Source organism: Watersipora subatra, chromosome 4 (genome assembly GCF_963576615.1).
Source record: "Watersipora subatra chromosome 4, tzWatSuba1.1, whole genome shotgun sequence".
In the NCBI taxonomy this organism is placed as follows: domain Eukaryota; kingdom Metazoa; phylum Bryozoa; class Gymnolaemata; order Cheilostomatida; family Watersiporidae; genus Watersipora; species Watersipora subatra.
Genome location: NC_088711.1, coordinates 23,236,570 through 23,254,601, shown reverse-complemented (window position 1 = coordinate 23,254,601; position 18,032 = coordinate 23,236,570). Strand labels below are relative to the sequence as shown.

General features: G+C 36.5%; 2 protein-coding genes across 2 annotated transcripts; both read left to right on the top strand.

Annotated features, from left to right (window-relative positions):
* Positions 1–368: 368 nt before the first annotated feature.
* On the top strand, positions 369–8,596 carry LOC137394058 (sodium-dependent glucose transporter 1B-like). Its single transcript, XM_068080776.1, has 7 exons — positions 369–486; positions 843–998; positions 2,259–2,313; positions 4,219–4,348; positions 5,157–5,283; positions 5,827–5,994; positions 6,778–8,596. Exons 1-7 carry the CDS (start codon positions 369–371, stop codon positions 7,803–7,805), a joined length of 1,782 nt encoding a protein of 593 aa, XP_067936877.1. The 3' UTR covers positions 7,806–8,596.
* Positions 8,597–16,687: 8,091 nt separating this feature from the next.
* Positions 16,688–17,617, top strand: LOC137394057 (galactose-3-O-sulfotransferase 2-like). The gene has a single exon (XM_068080775.1). The coding sequence runs from the start codon at positions 16,688–16,690 to the stop codon at positions 17,615–17,617; it is 930 nt and encodes a 309-aa protein (XP_067936876.1).
* Positions 17,618–18,032: the final 415 nt, after the last annotated feature.

Genomic DNA, 18,032 nt, shown 5'->3' with positions numbered 1-18,032 from the left:
CTTCTATGTAGAAAAATGTTCGAAGTTGAACCTAAAATAAAATGGCTGTATACCTGCATTAGACCTACTACAAACACTCTATGACACAAGATGTCAAGTCTTGTGTCATAGAGGTCTGCAGCTAGTCTATGAGTTTAATATAATGGAAGCACAACTCACATAATCAATCATCTCTATAAACTGTACAGGCTGTTCTTACATATGAAAAGTATTTTCCAACCAGTAGCACCAGAATAATTTTATCTGCGCTTCCATAGAATTTGTCTGCTCTCATAGAAGTAAGATAGAAGTGTCTAATAGTAATAGATCAGATAGATCTGCTAAATCAAACAGCACCATACAATGGAATTAGATGCTAATGCATAAATATGATTAAAATATCAGGAGAACGTAGACATGCCTACACCTCTGCTTTTATGTCTGCAACTACACCCTTGGGTGACCTTGACTTAAGGTTGAGTCCGACAGCAGTAAGCTCAACACTAAGTATTAAGGTGGGCAATGAAGAAACCAATCGCTTTTAATTTGCCAACTTGCGGCCAACTTAGTCTTTCTTGTACCAAGAGCATACACTAGAGAACACCTCTGTTAGCAATTCCCTTTGGCTACTTACTGCCACTCTGCAATGTAATATTCATTTTATATTCATACACCTGTCATTTTCTGCGTAAAATCAAAGACACAATAACTAAAGATAAAATGCTAATAAGCATTTTTCCAAACAGCCAAACTATTTTTTCAACTCACAACTCTCTCTGTTAGTGTCAGTGATGACCCTGAACGTACAGGTAAGTTAAGAAAAAGCTAAGTTTGTAGGATAGCGTCCCATTCTGTTTGAGAAGAAGGAGATATAGAGAGAGATAGAGAAGGAGATAGAGAAAGTGAGAAGGAGATAGATGGAAAGATAGAGATAGAAAGAGATGGGGAGACAGAGGAGGGAGAGAGAAGAGGGGAAAGAGAAAGAGATGGGTGGGAGAAAGAAGGAGAAAGAGAGGAGAGTGAGAGGGGGAGAGAGAGAGAGGGGGGAAAGAGAGGGGGAGAGAAGAGAGAGAGAGAGAGAGAGAGAGAGAGAGGGGAGAAAGGGAGAAGGAAGGGGAGAGAAAGGGAGAGAGAGATAGAGCGATGGAGTGGGAGGGAGAGAGAGAGAGGGGGGAAGAGAGAAGGAAGGGGAGAGAAAGGGAGAGAGAGATAGAGCGATGGAGTGGGAGGGAGAGAGAGAGAGGGGGGAAAGAGAGAAGGAAGGGGAGAGAAAGGGAGAGAGAGATAGAGCGATGGAGTGGGAGGGGGAGAGAGAGAGGGGGGGAAAGAGAGGGGGAGAGAAGAGAGAGAGAGAGAGAGAGAGAGAGAGGGGAGAAAGGGAGAAGGAAGGGCAGAGAAAGGGAGAGAGAGAGATAGAGCGATGGAGTGGGAGGGAGAGAGTGAATGATTGAGTTAGTGAGTCATCTCATGGCATTGCTGGAGTAGACTAACTCGAAAAGAGGGCAACTCCTTATGATATCTGGGATGTCACACACTGTCATAAGCTGGTGTGATGCAACTTAAAACCTGTTTATTAAAGGCTAGACTCTCTGATTGGTTGATAGTTGAATGTTTGATCACTTTTGACCAACAACTGAGTGTTTAGTGCTGCCACACCTTCCAGATATCTGATACATGATGGCAAGTTTGGCTGAGTATGTGCAGCACATATAGCCTACATGTAGCCTACATATAAACTTTGCTGAGTTTCTGTTACACAGCTAGTTGATTGGTTGATCTGTTATATAAAAAAAATTCTCCTATTCTATTTTGCATGTCAGCACCAAGTCTGTTGCTTACTCTTGTGAGCACAGAGCCTACTCACAAGGTTTCCTAATGTTTACAAGCAAGGGCTATTAGGCTAATAATACCTTGATAGCCTGACTGTTATCTGAACACAAAGATCATGAAAGCAGTGATAACCAGAATGATAAGTATATCAGCAAACAAATGGAGTCTGTGCAAGGTAAACTACCAAATAGGGTTATATCTATGCACAAGTACAAAGACAATGTTTACTTATACTTATAATGTTTTTAAAGCTCATGCAATGTTGTTTCAATTCGTCAAATTAAAATCTCAAACCAATAAATTTGTTTCAGAACATCGGCAGTTGGAAAGGAAACCATTGAAAAATTTGATACCACAAAATTATCCGTTGTGTTTATCAACATTAATGTGTGCAGTGTGATCAGTGTTTATCTGTGAGTGTTCTAATCTAAATGGGGTCATTCTGAAAGCTCTCATAATCTTAGATGACACCGCATACAAAGCTAAGAGGGGTGATAAACATAGGTACCTTTTAGAGTGTGTTCCAGTTGTAGAAAATCCAGTCTTCACATGGGCATGCCATAGTAAGCCTAAAAAAGCATCAAGTTACAAGTTAAGGCGGCACCCGAGACTAAATATTTTTACTGCATGTCAGATGAAATGATATGTGTGGTATTTATTGGTAATTTCAAAAATGTAAAAGCTTCTGTAATTCTTTTGAAATTTGCTAGCAATTGTTTTTCCTTGCTCCATATCTAGTGTTTAAAGATTATATAATATGGAAACCAAAGTGACTCAGCATATACATACAAACCTTTACAGACTTTGGACAGTCCATAAAATTAACTCTCATGTTTTCAACGATTGTAAATATATGAACTCAAATTAGTGTTAGAGCTTGTACAGCACAGATTTGGTGTAAAAATACAATTGATGGAATCGTTGTAATAATGGTGCAGACATTGAATTCTTAGTTATGGTCTGTGATTGTTTGAAATTCTTAACGATTTTAAGAATTATAATTAAATTTCATTATAATTCTTTTAGATTAATTGATTTGACTTGAAACAGTATAGCTTATTTAGTCAGGCACCAAATGTCACTAAATAGTTTAGGAGATGCCAGCTAGTAGCTAGTAGCCACTAGAACTACACCTCTGCTAGTTATGTAGGACCCTACTCTGGTTTCATTGCCAGTTGAGTAAAAATATATTTTTTCCAGATTTTATCAAGTCTCATAAATGTTAGTTGGGCTCATGATTAGAGATCTTGTTGAAGGACTATCACTAGGGCTGAGAAATTAAACTTCGCAAATACACTTCGACTACGATTAACTTTTTATTGTAAAAATGGTGGGCAAGTCATAACTGTTCTACTAAAAGTATAAGCTGTGTAAAACTAAATCTTCATTTACATATCTAATAGCTAAATGCTGGTGATTTCTTGCATCCATATTTAGTGAGTTGTTGGCTATAAAAAGTGGTGCTGTTTAACAAGACTTTATTTTGGTTGCTGTTTTGTTTAAGGTTGCTATGGTTACCTATAGCAGCACTGTGCAACTGTGTAGTGTGGTATCTGCGAGTTCATGTTAAAAGAAACTTACGGTTGTTGTTTGGTGATGTGAGAGCTTATTATTATAGAGACATCAAAGGCTAACCACGGTTAACACAAAGTAGTTACAATGTAATTCTCCCCTCAGTTATGTCTCATGTAAATGCAGGTATACTATAAAGATATAAGTGCTAAGGTACTAACAAAGATGACTCTTTCACACACTTCATTAAGCTAAAGCAAAGGTCATTTTTAAGGTCCTCTTTAAAAGCAGTTAACAGATCAGAATTAAGAGATGGGCAAATATATAGATCAGAGATTAATACAACAACCTGATTTTTGTATTTTCACTGACTGTTTTTTTTTGCGTTCAGAGGTCTCAGCTTTCATAACCTTGTAATAGTTACCTTTGCTATAAAATTGTACTGCAGTGATATCATTGTTTTGTACATAGTATAGGGTAGATATGGTACAGTTGTAAAACATGTTTGTGTAAATTTGATATAACTGGGTCCCGTGGCTCGTGGTATTTTAGTTGTAATATAGCCGCGTTCTGTAAAAACACAGATGTGAGACATCTGTGTACTGTAATAGTATAGATGTAACATAGCTGTGTTCTGCAAAAACATAGATGTGAGACAGCTGTGTTTTGTGATAGTATAGATGCAATATAGCTGTGTGCAATAATTCTGTTGTCATGTTTCTATAGCAGCAAGAAGATGTTTTGTAAATGCTGCTAGTATCTCTGCAGAATCCATAAATCAGAATCCAGAAGATCAGAATCCAAGCATTCGTTTGTTGCTATAAATTATAATAGTGACATTTACTAGAAATAAATAAACAAAAATTCATATACCAAAAATATCTATATTTGTTACAGCAGCATGGAGTCTTCAGTACAAAATTTTGAAGTCAGTGAAAGCCAGCAAGATGAGACAACTCCAAAACTACGATCTATTTTGTATAAGATTGGGAAGACTTTGTGCATTGTGCTAGTTTGGCTATGCATTGTAAGTGCTCTCTATTCTAATTTATTCTAGACTAGCTGAATGCTTAGCGTTGCACAAATAATAAACTATAACCAGATGAACTTGAGTAACTTACCTGGTAAGTCAGCGAAGGTAAGCTTACCTTTACTAAAACAATTACCATGCTTGCAGACGGCTTAATAATCATTGCGTTATGCGTAACTGTCAACCGTGCTAGTTAATGAACTCACGAGCTTCCAGCGTGATTATTTTAATCGATGTAATAAATGTGCTACAGTCATTGACAGCTTAATAGCTTGGCTATTGTAGATTAGGTCGCTGTTCTGCTGACCTGGAGGTTCCCAAATCAAATTATCTGCGATGCGAATTTTTCAATCTTAAATTTTATTCGCCACAACTAGATGGATGACAAACTATGAGACTTTTTATTCTAGACGAGCACATCTATGAAAAAACTGTTAACATGATTGTAGCAATAAACTGTATTCTGGAAAGAACATAACTCCCACTGAACATGAAAATCTGCATTCATTATATTTATAGTCCGTATGCTGGCTGGCTAACTCTTTTACATTTAAAATAGAAATCTTACGCCAGGTACATTACTTTTATAGTAATGGTATTAAAATGATTTGTTATCCTTGATCTGTTTAAACAGAGTTTTGATGCCAATATTAAAAATTGTTAATATAGGATGTGTGTAAGGTCATTGAGATTTTTATAAAGAAATGTCTCATTGCCAAGGTTTAAGCTGAACCAATTCCAAACTCCCAACTAAATGCAGAAGAGTTAAAATCATTAACTACTGTTTCTTTTGTCGTGTTTTCAGGGATTGTGGTCTGAGGTAAATGGGGCTACTTTGCAAGATCTCATGTATATTACCCATTCAAACTACGAAATCATATCTCGAGCAATATCAATGAGAGGAACTGGTAATCTTGCAGGAGCTTTACTGGGTCAGTTGCATTGATAATTGCCTTGCTTAATAAACAAGCTGCATATTTATTCGTTGATGATTGTGCAAAGCAAGAAAGGTTGGGTGTAAAAGTACTGAAGCTAGAGGCAGAAAAATGCACAATCCCAGTAAATTGAATTCAAAACAAACATGTATATACTGGGTGTCATTCATGGTTTTTTTATAGCCAGTATATATCCAATAAAAAACTTTTGTATAATAGTTTATTTTAAATAAAGTCGACAAACCACAAAGATTAGAATCAATGTATATGCATGATGTACATCTGTTTTAAGCAAATTTTTAGTGATTGAGTAACAACGAAGTGATCTCTGTATTTTTTATTATTATGTTATAAATTAATATACATATATGTTTTGGTTGCTTATAGCCTATAGAGTTGAGATCAAAAGTTTTACACTTTTTCTTATCTAAGTGTTCTGGTGATCTAAATTTTTAGACGTGTTTAAAGAAAGCAGGAGCCTTTTAAAATCACTTGAATAATAAATTGGTAAATAAATTGATATTTATTGCATACTTGCAGGAGGCGGATTTATAGTCGATAAATTCCATAGCAAAGTGGAACTGATTGTAGCCATTTGTCTTGTTGGATGCGCTGCGCTTAATGCTGCCATCCCTTACTGTCAATATATTGAGCTACTCTTTGCCATCTATGTTGTGGAAGGATGGCTAGAGCTCATTGTTAACATCGGTAAGTCACCTCTGACATGAGTGTAAGTCACTCCTGACTTGCATGTAAGTCACTTCTGACACGGTTGTAAGCCACCTCTGACCTAAATGTAAGTCACCTTTGTCATGGATGTAAGTCACCTCTGACATTGTGGTAGGTCACCTCTGACATGGATATAAGTGACCTCTGACATGAATGTAAATCACCTCTGACATGGATGAAAGTCACTTCTGACATGGATGTAAGTGACCTCTGACATGGATGTAAGTCACTTCTGACATGGTTGTAAGTCACCTCTGACATGGATGTAAGTGACCTCTGACATGAATGTAAGTCACCTCTGATATAGATGTAAGTCACTTCTGACATGGATGTAAGTCTTTAAATAAAAAGCAGTGAACAGTTGTTAAGCCTGTTATGAACGGCAACAATCGCTATTTGTTTTAACTAGTGTTAGCCTGTTTACTGTACTAAGAATTATTTGGTACAACCATTCCAATACTGCCGGCAGCAGTATAAGAGACTTTGTTATGCTAACTACAATTTTTTGTTTTGAATGCAGTCAAATACTATTTGCGTCAAGAACTACGGTATAGCCAAATCCTAGTTTTTAGAGATTCTATAGAATAGTACATTTTGATTTAAATTGTCATCATCTGTTGGTTGTTGTGGAACCTGGCATGTGTAAAACTACTGTCTATTAATTACTTTAATTTGTAGTCATATGAATAAATTTAAAGTCTCAGAAATATACACTGTGGACAAATTAAAAAAAAGATACAAAACAGCTGTCGTTATTTGTAGGAGGCCAGGTAATCATCATGGATATCTGGTTGTCAAAGGCTAGTGGCCCACTCCATCTTATCCATCTTGGTTATGGTGCTGGAAGCTTCATCGTTCCTCAAATAGTTTCTAATTTTATTAGTGAGAGTCTCCCAGAACGAGAGAGCGCTGTCAGCAATCCTAAGTGCCTCGACTCAATCACATCTGTTAACCAATCATACAATGAAAGCGAATCGCTAAACTTTACGACCACGGCTGTCATTGGACAACCCTCAGAGATTGTTCAATACGGCTTTCTAATTATATCGGGTGTGATCATTGTGGTCTCTGTCATATGGTTCCTCTATTTCTTCCTTGATAAAACAGATAGCACTTTGCCAAAAGTGCTGCAACAGCCTTCCATAAAAGAGATATTTAACCTCAACACATGTTTGCCTGGTCATCCAGTTTATGTGTTTGCCATATATTTGCTAATGTTCTGTTGGACCTACATTGCTGTCGTTGGTGAAAGAGTATTTGCCAAATACCTGTACTCGTACGCGAGGGAGCAGTCTTGTTTTAACAAGGAGGATGCAACTCTCATATTGACGGCCTTCTGGATAGCTTTTACTGCTGGTCGGTTCTTAGGATTTGTTGTGGCTTTCCTTATTCCAATGAAAATCATTATCTTCATTGAAGGTTTTGGAAACCTGGCAAGTGCAATGGTCTTGTATTTTTTTTCTGACAATGTTACTGTTCTTTGGACCTGCGTCTGCATCTCTGGAATTCTTATTGGCCCCTGTTATCCTTCGGGGTTGGCTTGGGCCAACAGGTATGCCTTAATAACAGCTACAGGGGTCACTGTGCTGTCAGTGGCTGCTGGTGTCAGCGACCTGTCATTCCTCTTTACAATTGGTTACTTTGTCGAAACCTATGGAATCAAAGTGATGACTACATTTGTCTTAGCCTATGGAGCTATTGTCGCTGCCCTACCGATATTGATGCAGGGCATCGCCTGCATTAGAGGAGATCGGTTTGAGAATGCAAACTCCAAGAAAGAAGATGATTAATGTTTTATTTCTTATTATTATTGTTATTATTAAACTCCAAAGTCAGCAGATGTTAGTAATCAGGGAACCTGCATACTTTAACCCTATTATAGCGAGATTCGACGTTCTAGCTAATGGTTCGGACAGCAAACTGACTTTCCACCGCGGCACCACCAATAATATTGATAATAAAAATGAAATTAATAAAGTTGTTGTATGTTTAATAAATTGTTATTAAATTAATAGTGAACAATGCAGGTACGGTATGTTATATACGTTATGACTATTTGGTTTTCACCTGCTACTATTTGACTTCTTTATTTCGACAGTTTTTACCCACTTATATTCACCTTTTTACATTACTTTTTGTGATGACAAAGTTTGGTTATCAAAGAGGCGCTATAGTCTCAATTAACACGCAAACATGTATTATAACTACAGCCTGTCTATGTTATTATTGTTATGACCAAAGGCTATGAGGAAAAAAGTGCTGTCAGTATATAAGTGCGTAATTTTCAAGCAAAGTGTAACTCTTCACTTATAGCCCTAAAACAACTAATTGCAGATTTCTTTACATGTTTAGTTTCAGGTAACTGACTACTCTAGCACTAGGTAATGTTAATTTTTTTGATAATTTCACCGACAGTGCCATTATTTCAACATTAGTTCATCCTACAATACTACTATCACTCATGTTTTACTGTATGTACCATTGTATGAAAATTTTCAATGAATATTTATATGTTTTGACATCAAGTATTCACAGCAAATTTGTAATGTGTTTACAAACAAGACAACTAAATTTCACTACAATACAGACATACCTCGTTATACACCAACAGATTCTCTTTTACTCTTTATTTCATCCTTTGAAAATACTGCGGCTAGAATCTGCACAGCTCAAGTTGATGGAAAATTAACTATTTTTAAGAGAAAAACATTGCAAGTTCTTTGTATGCGCTTTAAAATAGATGGCCTTGAGCTGGCACGAGTTAAGCAGTACATTGAGCCATGACGTTGTGCCATGACGTTGTGCCATGACGTTACAGCGCAATGTTATCACATGTGAGTATTTTTAAACTCATTACTGACTAAGCTCCCAGCTTGAAATATTTGTTATCGAATTTGCTGTTGAAGTTTCTATCCTTCCCTATCTTCCTGACTGAGAAAGATAGGGATATACCAACACCGCGAATAGTTTTTGAGAAGTTTTTAATTTTTAATAATAATAAATTTGTTTTAAATTTTTTCACAGACTACCACAAAACTAAGACATTAACTAAGGACATATACGTTTAATTTGCAATTAAGTTGTAAAATATTTAGTGAGGTGCTGACAAGATTCGGACACCTATCGCCAGTGCATTTTTGTGCTAACATCAGCGTATGCTTGTGATTTCGAGTAGCATAACCATAATTTATGAATCTCATTGAATGAGTCTATCTGGGCTTCGTCAAGCTACTAAATGTGAAGGTATGAGGCAAGATCTCCAAATTGTAAAAACTTCCTTCTGTAAAAATATTTGCCATAAATTAGCAACTAACATAATGTATACATGCAATAGAGGCTACTCGCAGCCTTTCCAACATAGGGAGACAATCATAGACTTGCCGTTGTCCACAGAGCGGGTAGTTATTCCACAGCTGATATTATAGTAGATAGACATAAACAAGTGCTTCTTTTCTAGTGTTTTCTTTACAAAGCTCTCCACATAAAAAGCTGTATGCTGGAGAATAGGATCAACATCATTCTTGGCTTGCCCTAAAGGTTGTAATATAGAATACACAGTTTTCAGTCCTGGATTTGGCCGTAGCAAAGTCTTGGCAGGCAATCTCAGCAAATTAGTTTATTCCTACAATAATAATAATGCTTTTTCCTAACTATCAGGACACACGAGCACAAGTGGTACAAGGTACTAAAGTTGGAATTATCTTCTTCTTTAGATAAGTACTAATAACTCCATCAAATAAGCTGCCCCATATATGGCTACTAAATAAAATGTTTAGTAGTACAGGCAACTCTAATTAGTTTCAATGTTATGTAGATAGCAAAGTTTCCATGAAAACAAGAGCCAATCTCAAAGACTAACAGCAAGGCTAATGTCCAAGTATTGTCATAAGATCTAAGGCTAACAACCACCCATGGAGCTACTGTGGTACAAATCACATCTTATAGAGTGACTAGCTGCATTACCCGTGTTCGGGAACAGATTTACTTACAGTAATAGTTTTATTGAAAGTTGTTTCTCATACTGTAAAACAACTCCAAATATGCATTCTACTAAAATTTTTGTGCTGATCAGACTGCATACACATATGAAGTCGTACATGTCAATAATGTTGGAAAGACCAATGGCAATATGCAATGTGTTCTACAGCTAGTCTACAATGCATCAGTCTTGAACCACTCAAATCGGAGTTGTCATAATTTTGTACACAGAACTGATAATGAAATTGACATTGCTAGGCAAACTGAAGCTCTTCAAACTGGCAGTATTGAAGAGTTTTACATATTTTAAGAAATTCTAAAAAATATTTTGCTTTTGCACTGCTAAGCTATCACCAGTATTTATTGAATTGAGACTTCTACATGCTTAAAACACTAATCATGACTCACCAGGTCTCCGTCTATAGCCTGTGTTTTGACATGGTATATACAAACTGTGCAGCAGTAATGTGGTTGTGTTGATAAAATTTATTTTCAATAAAATCTACTATATAAACTACATATATGGTCTTTCGCCTTTCCAACGTAAGGAATTACATCTGGAGCATTTTTGGACATTCGTCCTATAAAAAAATTTGGCCCTATACTGTGTTACAGGACTGTAGTCAAGTGCGAAGTTTTCTGCCCATACATGGCACCTGGTAGCAGCTGCTGTAGTTAGCGCATCTCGCTGTTGTCACCGTTACATCTGCTCTGAAATTTCAGCTCGCCGAGCAGCTGTTGTAGCTAGTGCATCATGTTCTTGTTGCCGTTGCATCTGCTCGGAGGTTTCTGCGCGCCCCGCCACTGTAGCGGCTGTTCTGAACCGTTTGAGTTTCTGCTGGGTCGGCTGAGCAGTCTCTGCACTTCTAGCAGCTGCAGCATCTATTCTGGCCTGCTCTCGATGTACCTGTGTTTGTTCAGCGGTTTATGTTCTTCTAGCAGCTGCTATTCTGTTTCGTTATGAGCGTAGCTGTGTTTGCTCTGCAGTTTCTGCTTGTCTAGCTGCTGCTTTGTGAATTTGGTCTTTTTCTCTACGGAAATCAATCTGTTCTTGCGTTTGGGCAGTAGGCTTTTTGGGAGGCATTGTACTGCTTCAAGAGTTTCTAAAGGTGAATGAGATGGTCTGCTTTTTTGTAATATACGCTGCTCGCTTTCTTCTCACCGTCGCCTATCACAACGCTCGGAGTGTCCGTGCAAGTTCTATAGTAGCTGTAGTTCTGTAGTACTCGTAGCTGAAAAAAGAGAAAAAGTAGTCAGCCGAGGAAGGAAATGAACATGTTTACTATCACGAATGGTTGCTAATCCAACGTTTTAAGTAGTGGAGGTGTGGCAATTCATAGACAATACAACATTGAATAAGAAGTACTAACCTTTTCGATGTAGAAATTTAGTAAAAAAGGTAAAACGCAGTAGCAGTACTCGTACCCGTGCAAGTTCTGTAGTAGCTGTAGTTCTGTAGTACTCGTGGCTAAAAAAAAGTAAAAGTAACTCAGCAGCGGAAGGAAATGAACATGTTTAGTATCACAAACAATGGCAAATCTAACGTTTTTAACCCTTTCACTGAAGTAGACTCATTTATGCGTTTTCTATGGTCGACCGCCATAGACACATTTTTGCGACTTTCCCAGCAATTGCTGGTAACTGATTTTATTATTCGTTGATAACATAGCCAACGATCTTTAAGACTTTTATGGTAGTGACAGTGTAGTCCAAAGATTTCTCTATAAAATTAGCCTAAAATTTAATTTTAAATCTTTGTTTCAGAATTTCCAAATTGAAAACAACCAGTTTTTGTGAAAGTTTTGAAAACGCCATCGAGTTAGAAAACAATTACTTATGTTGATGACATTATAGCCGATTCAGATTTTTGTGATTACACAAATAATTAAAATGCACAAAGTATAGATAAAATGAATTTTTTGCATAGCAGTGCTTGTTAATATGTTGGTAAAATGAAATGTATAACCAAAACAAACGTTCTAGATGAAGTTTCAAATTGAAAAAATATCATGAAGCAATATCGGCAAAATGGCTGGCAGTAGGCCGATAGCTAAATTTGTACATGGACGCAAGTGAAAAGGTTATGCATTGGAAGTGTGACAATTCATAGACAATACAACATTGAATAAGAAATACTTACCTTTTTTATGTAGAAATTTAGTAGGTGAGAACTGTGTTTTTTCAGTGACCGCAATAAACCAACGTTCGCGTGACCTTCTTGGTACACGTTGGCAGTAAATATTAATCGCATGTAAATTACTACTCATTAATTTATTTTATTTAATGAGTAGTATATTTGTATAGCTGTATAGGCACCTTTGTATAGGCCGCAGAACTCAGGACGGTGCTTTTTAACACGGCAGCAACTTTGCTGTTTAAAACGGAACAGTGCCGTTGGACACTGAAAGAGGCGCATTAACCAGAGATCACGTGATTTTTGTGTAAAACGATGAATAGGTTATGTATAGAGGCGCACTAACCAGAGATTCCCGTTAATGTGCCCTAGATACCTAGTAGCAGCTAATAGTCCAAAAAGTACGGTACTCTATTAGGCGGACACCCAACTACACACACACGCACGCACACACGCACGCACACACACAGACAACGATTGCCGTTTATATAGTAGATGCTAACATTGACATTAATGGAGTGTTTCTTGAAGACTTGTCATGGTTAGAGTAATTAAAGGTAACAGTATTTAGGCCTATAAATACTCGTGTTCTTATTCTTTAAGCTTAATGTTCTTGTTTGTACTTGAGATAACTTATCACATTACAGCGTGCTGTCTCATATGCGCACATAAGCATTCGCATTTTTACTGACCTTGAGAATGATTTTTATTCTATGAATAAACAGCATACAGAGAGTTGGCAAAGCTGTTCAATGGTACTGTGATAGACCATTTATATCGTTTGACTTTGCAATTCGATGTTAAAACTAGACGCTAAGGCTTGACACACAATTCTACAGAATAAAAGATGTACACACAAAAAGAATTATTGATTCTAATGTTTAGTTGTTATTCAAAAACTGACCAGCAACAATAAAGCTCCCAGTAATAATTATCTACTTGCTTGAGTTGTTGAGTTTAGACCAAAGCAGTCTGTTTAGTAGAGAAGATATAGAAGCGGTGTAATGCTATACGTAGTCTGCACACGAAGACGTGCTATTGCCTTAGGGTTTGGTGTTGCCTTAATTCTTGGTTTACAACTGACGGCTCTGTCTGATATAGAGTACGCATCCAAAGCACACGGTATGTACTTTATTATCGGGCTTTTGAAGCCTTCATTGACAATGTATGCAGGTTCTTTAGTTGTTGAGCTATTAAGATTTTTACATGAGTCACTAAAAATTTATAATATGGGAAGGCCGATTGTGATTCATTCATTACTATTGAGAGTTGCTGTTTAGTTGAATTAAAAGTAATCAGATGGAAATTACTGAAAATACAAAATTCATTGTTACTCAGCTGCTAACATCTCATTTAAGTTGAAACGAGATTTTTTACGTAGTTGATAGTAGAGCATGAAACAATGTTTATATAACTATAACCTTCACCAAATCACAGATGAAAATGAAATATGTAACTTTTACTACTAAGGAGAAAATCTCATGCATAAAAATATTTAACAAGTCTCTTCACTTATTGCTATTGTTGTGATTTTAAAGAAACCTTCAATTTTTTAACAATATGCCAATAATTGTCTGTAAACCTGTTTCAGCAAATTTAAATTCGTACAGCATCAAAGGTCATGGGGATCTAGTTAACCATGTTATATGCTAGTCTAAACCACTCTTAGACACCCCGAGATACCAGTTTTACTTGTCCTCAGCTAAGGTAAATAGAAACTGGGTGATTAGAGCACTAAGAAGACTGGGTGATTAGAGCACTAAGAAAACTGGGTGATAAAACCACCAAAAAGGCTGGGTGCAGTGAAACCTGAACTATCTCAAGCCCGGATTTCCTAAGCTGGTGGTTGTTTTTTCTTTTTATCCGCATCTATGTCAAGTCATCACATTGCAATGGTAATTGTGGATGCTAGTGGAGACGAGGTACTAGAGAAGATATGTTTCAAGTCTCACCTTGCATAAGCGATGGGGACAGCAGCTACAGCAACTATAACAATTTAAGCTGAATGAGCAGAATGACATAAAATGTTCAGAAAATTAGCATGGAGGAGTTTGGACAAAGAATGGGGAATGCGATGAAAAGCACATTACTTAGTGTAACAGGGATAATTGTAGAAAGATAATGTGTCATGCTTAGGAAAGAGAGAAAGGAACTAATCAACAAAGGAAGAACAATAGAAAGTGTATGGAAACAGAAACCAAGCAGATATTTCATACAAAGTCTAATCAATAAAGGCACATGTCAAGTCATCAGTTCTGCACATAGCATTCCCATAGGCTTCTCCACGGTGGATGAGCAAAATTCTAGATCTCAAACCACAAGAAAAAAAATTACGCAAAACTACGCTGCTATATTATTAATGATTGGCTGATCAAATTTTTTACATTTGCGCATATGCTGCCACTGCTGCTTATATGTACCTTATATCATATGCTGTCATTGCTGCTTATATGTACCTTATATCATATGCTGCCATTGCTGCTTATATGTACCTTATATCATATGCTGCCATTGCTGCTTATATATACCTTATATCATATGCTGCCATTGCTGCTTATATGTACCTTATATCACATGCTGCCATTGCTGCTTATATGTACCTTATATCATATGCTGCCATTGCTGCTTATATGTACCTTATATCATATGCTGCCATTGCTGCTTATATATACCTTATATCATATGCTGCCATTGCTGCTTATATGTACCTTATATCATATGCTGCCATTGCTGCTTATATGTACCTTATATCATATGCTGCCATTGCTGCTTATATATACCTTATATCATATGCTGCCATTGCTGCTTATATGTACCTTATATCATATGCTGCCATTGCTGCTTATATGTACCTTATATCATATGCTGCCATTGCTGCTTATATATACCTTATATCATATGCTGCCATTGCTGCTTATATATACCTTATATCATATGCTGCCATTGCTGCTTATATGTACCTTATATCATATGCTGCCATTGCTGCATATATATACCTTATATCATATGCTGCCATTGCTGCTTATATATACCTTATATCATATGCTGCCATTGCTGCTTATATATACCTTATATCATATGCTGCCATTGCTGCTTATATATACCTTATATCATATGCTGCCATTGCTGCTTATATATACCTTATATCATATGCTGCCATTGCTGCTTATATATACCTTATATCATATGCTGCCATTGCTGCTTATATATACCTTATATCATATGCTGCCATTGCTGCTTATATGTACCTTATATCATATGCTGCCATTGCTGCTTATATGTACCTTATATCATATGCTGCCATTGCTGCTTATATGTACCTTATATCATATGCTGCCATTGCTGCTTATATATACCTTATATCATATGCTGCCATTGCTGCTTATATATACCTTATATTGCACCTAGTAGACTCGGCAGTCTCATGCATCGTGAGAAATCATCATGAGTAATAAGTATACGGAGAATCATCTAAAAAATTGTTCGGGCTCTCGAGTTGTAAGGTGGTAGCGTGCTTGTCTTTGAATGTGACGCCCGGGGCCTGATTCGTGGCTTCGGACAAAGTAGCTTCGGATCAACGGATGGACACTGGTCTTACTATAGTGCAAATTATTACGAACATTATAGCTGAATTTTTATATAAAACCAAATTTACCAGCTGTTGAGAATCACATTGTTTGTAACTATTAGCTGCAGCAGCAAGGTTAATGCAGTAATTACTATCTATCCTATCTATTGAAACACTGATAGCTTACTCTTTAATTGCATCCCAACTTCCTCATCATGGAAACACAGATCACCTCCATTCTGACACAGATAACTCCAAGTATCACACATGTAATCAGTAGCAGTTTATGTCAAAGTTTAGTGTGATGTAAATAACAATTATTTAACAGGTTTCTTTCATATGCTTTTTTCAAGTATTAGTAGGATAGATAAAGATATTTAATGAGTCATGAGATATTATAGTTAGACATGTATGATGTGATTTTATCTGATAAGCTAACTGTTTGACAATATAAGACATACGACATTTTGTCTGCTATGTGAGAGACAAAGATTCTCTCACAGATTCTCTGACAAACTAAGTTCTCACATGAAGGATGCAGCTAAAAATGACTAGATCTTTAGCTGAACTACCTTTTTCCATTTAAGTTATTAGATTACAGATATTCCGCAATGGCTAAATCTCTTTTAGAAATGTGCAATATATTTTTACTATTCTTCATGCAAGAGATATTTGCTAATTAATCTGATGATAGCAAAGAAGGTTAGATGAATTTCTGTTGGTATTTTTGACTACCCACCTGTTAAACTGTGCCTCACTATGTCCTTAATGTTAAATTTGTTGTAGGTTATCTACAGAGATACTTCACCCTCAGAGAAGTTATTGAACAAGTTACTCACAACCAAGAGAAAATAACTCCTGTGTATAATTTGTCTTGGAGTTCAGAGAACAAACTTGCACAACATATTGCTTTTATAAAAACTCACAAATGCGCCAGTTCGACTATACAGAATATTATAATAAGATATGGATTCGGTCATAACTTGACTTTCATGCGACCAAAGGTTTCAGGTAATCATATCGGATGGCCGGAACCTTTTGATCCACAAAAACACGCAAGAGATACTTCTAAATCACCAGACATTCTCTGCTTTCACTCTGTCTATTCTCCAAAATTAGCCGCATTTATGGCTAATGACACATTTTTTCTTACTGCAGTTCGTGATCCTTTCACTCAGCTAGTGTCCACTTATGTCTATTCAAACTGGCTGATATGCAGTAGAAAACCTTTGTCTGCTCTGATTTCTAAAGCGGCTAGTAATCAATATGTTTGTGACACTCCTCTGCATAATCCCACAATGTTTGACCTTGGCTACCCAATGAATGCCATGTCAGACTTGAGCAGAGTAGATGAATACATCACCATGCTCGATGAGCGATTTCATCTAGTCATTGTCGTCGAGTATTTTGATGAGTCACTGATAGTCCTGCGAGATATGCTTAACTGGAAGAATCACGATATTCTTTATTTCTCAAAAAATATTCGCCTAAAAAATATGACTAGTTTACGTTATAAAAATGTGACTGGTGGAGTCGGGGTAGATGTTTCAGATACTGATGATGACAGAAAACAAGTATATGAAGTCATGCAAGCAGACTCAAGACTTTACTTTCATTTTAAGAGAAAGTTGGAACGAACTATAGCAGATAACAAAGAATATATTGAAAAAGAAGTTGCAGAGTTGAAGGCCCTGAGAGACCAGTGGACAGTTTATTGTATAGCAGCCATTAAACCTGCTGCACAAATTAAAGTGGACATGTTCCACCCATTTGGCAATGGAGCTTTTGGTTACCTTCTTACTAATGAAGGACTAAAGAATGAAACATGTATTAATCTTGCAAGAGTTGAGTTGTCTTTTGTAACAGAGATCAATAATAAAGCATTATCTTTCTATTACATTCATTGGCAGCATCTGTATTGATTCAATTTGACTCAACTCATATTTACTCTTAAACGAATTGAAGCATGTATGTAAGATGTATATTTACAAGTTTGCCATTTTAATTGTAATTAAGCAATCTAGCTGCAAAAAATGTTTCATTCCACATTTTTTCAAAAGATTCTGAATTTGTAAACAATTTGATCTATAGCTGGTTCGATAGTTTGTTTTGATGGTCACAGCTAGAAGAAAAAATGTATTCTTTTTCTCTTTTATATAGAACAAACATAATATACAAGAAGTTAGATATTTAAATAATTTCGTAAAACAAGTATCAATCACTTTGTCTACGTACAATAGGCTTTTAACAGCAGCATCAATCGAAACAAAACATAACTTTGGAATTGTATCCTCTCCTTCGTTATTTGGCATGCTAAGCGAATTATTACGACGGTGG

Excerpts from the sequence above, each read along its gene's own strand:
- LOC137394058 (XM_068080776.1), top strand. The coding sequence starts at position 369 with ATGATTAAAATATCAGGAGAACGTAGACATGCCTACACCTCTGCTTTT. Across the intron at positions 487-842 it reads AGCAGTAAGCTCAACACTAA|AAGGAGATATAGAGAGAGAT; the intron begins GTATTAAGGTGG and ends CTGTTTGAGAAG. Across the intron at positions 5,995-6,777 it reads AGAGCTCATTGTTAACATCG|GAGGCCAGGTAATCATCATG; the intron begins GTAAGTCACCTC and ends CGTTATTTGTAG.
- LOC137394057 (XM_068080775.1), top strand. The coding sequence starts at position 16,688 with ATGCGACCAAAGGTTTCAGGTAATCATATCGGATGGCCGGAACCTTTT.